Source organism: Triticum dicoccoides, chromosome 6A (genome assembly GCF_002162155.2).
Source record: "Triticum dicoccoides isolate Atlit2015 ecotype Zavitan chromosome 6A, WEW_v2.0, whole genome shotgun sequence".
Classification (NCBI taxonomy): Eukaryota; Viridiplantae; Streptophyta; class Magnoliopsida; order Poales; family Poaceae; genus Triticum; species Triticum dicoccoides.
The window spans coordinates 312835264-312837117 of record NC_041390.1 but is presented as its reverse complement, the minus strand read 5'-3'; the positions used below and the strand labels follow the sequence as shown (position 1 = coordinate 312837117).

The following is a 1854-nucleotide window of genomic DNA, read 5'->3' as shown; positions in this document are numbered from 1 at the left end:
AGACCATTTTTCTCTTAAGCAATCCAATAGCAAGACCATTTTTCTCTTAAGCAACCTTTTTTAAGATGAAATGGCAAGACCTTGGCTTGAATGTCTACATCCAAACAGAGCATTCAAAAAAGCAGATCAGAAATAATAAGGTGGATGGGCTTGGTAGGCTCGCCCACCCACTCGCACAACAGGCCAATCAGGCCCATCCACTTGCACGGCCCGCACTATGCTGCTTCTTCTCTATCAAGAAATGGTACAGCGTTAAAGCCACCAGATCCCACGGCGCAGAACTACCCCAAACACCAACCAAAATCCACCCCCAAACTAGGTCATCCATGTCTGGCGGCGGGCAAGCAGCGGTCTCGTTCCTGACGAAGCTCGCAAAGGTGGCTGCCGGGTTGGGCTTGACGGCATCTGCCGTCTCCACGTCCCTCTACACGGTGGACGGCGGCCAACGCGCGGTCATCTTCGACCGCTTCCAGGGCGTTCTCCCGGCGGTCGTCTCGGAGGGCACCCACTTCCTCGTCCCCTGGCTCCAGAAGCCCTTCCTCTTCGACATCCGCACGCGCCCGCACAGCTTCTCCTCCACCTCCGGAACCAAGGATCTCCAGATGGTCAGCCTCACGCTCCGCGTCCTCGCCCGCCCCGACGTGGAACGCCTTCCTGAAATCTTCACCAACCTCGGCCTCGACTACGACGACAAGGTGCTCCCCTCCATCGGCAACGAGGTGCTCAAGGCCGTCGTCGCCCAGTTCAACGCAGACCAGCTCCTCACCGACCGTCCCCACGTCTCTGCCCTCGTCCGTGAAGCCCTCGTCCGCCGCGCCGGCGAGTTCAACATCGTGCTCGATGACGTCGCCATCACCCACCTCGCCTACGGGCACGACTTCGCCCAGGCCGTTGAGAAGAAGCAGGTCGCGCAGCAGGAGGCTGAGCGCTCCAGGTTCCTCGTTGCGCGTGCAGAGCAGGAGAGGCGTGCTGCTATCGTTCGCGCGGAGGGAGAGAGCGAGTCCGCACGGCTCATCTCAGATGCCACCGCTCTTGTAGGCAATGGCCTGATCGAGCTCAGGAGGATCGAGGCTGCCAAGGAGATAGCTGGGGTGATTGCGCGCTCACCCAATGTTTCCTACATCCCTTCTGGCAACAACGGCCAGATGCTGCTTGGGCTCAGCACTGCCCGGTGAATGAATTGCCACTTATCTTCCAGTTGGTCACAGTACTTTCGTCACTTCAGATGCCCAATTATCCTTCACTTGATTACAATACTTGAATAACTTCAGATGCTTCGACATAGTAGTTATGATTTTATCGTAGAATGGAGACTTCTATTATGGAGGAGTCATTGAACAAATGTTGTATTTTGGTTGCCAACCTATGCTATATTTGTGCTTATGATGCGTTCTTGAATTACATGAACCTTTTTTATTATTGCAGGGATATGGTCCTCAATGGTTATTGCTCAGAGGCAACTTGGTTTTTGAATTATTGGTTTCATTTGTTGTTTTTTCTTATTAAAGTTCTACTATTGTTTTGTTGATCATATTTGTTATTGCATAGTTTGGTTTGGGTAGCCGTGCAACGTGCAGCAAAATATTGCACTCTGTTTTGTAAATAGGGTGAGCATGCATGAGCTGCATTTGTCAACACTACATCTGCTTGTAGTTAATCTTTTGTTGATTTTCTGGTTTTACTACTAGTGAAGTATACTAGAACTAGCGTATTTGACCATGCATTGCAACGGAAACATAAATATTAGTTATCCTACGTATACTTTACCCTCACCGTATACTAGATTTTGATAGCATTTTATTTAGTTGAGGTTTTGATAAGATTTTGATCTGATTTGGGTATGGACAGGGGAAA

General features: G+C 50.5%; 1 protein-coding gene across 1 annotated transcript; it reads left to right on the top strand.

The window, feature by feature from the left end:
- Nucleotides 1–262: 262 nt before the first annotated feature.
- LOC119316829 (prohibitin-3, mitochondrial-like) lies at nucleotides 263–1453 on the top strand. The gene has a single exon (XM_037591221.1). The coding sequence runs from the start codon at nucleotides 327–329 to the stop codon at nucleotides 1173–1175; it is 849 nt and encodes a 282-aa protein (XP_037447118.1). The 5' UTR covers nucleotides 263–326; the 3' UTR covers nucleotides 1176–1453.
- The last annotated feature ends 401 nt before the right edge of the window (nucleotides 1454–1854 follow it).

What these genes read in the sequence shown, in the direction of transcription:
- LOC119316829 (XM_037591221.1), top strand. Translation starts at nt 327, where the DNA reads ATGTCTGGCGGCGGGCAAGCAGCGGTCTCGTTCCTGACGAAGCTCGCA.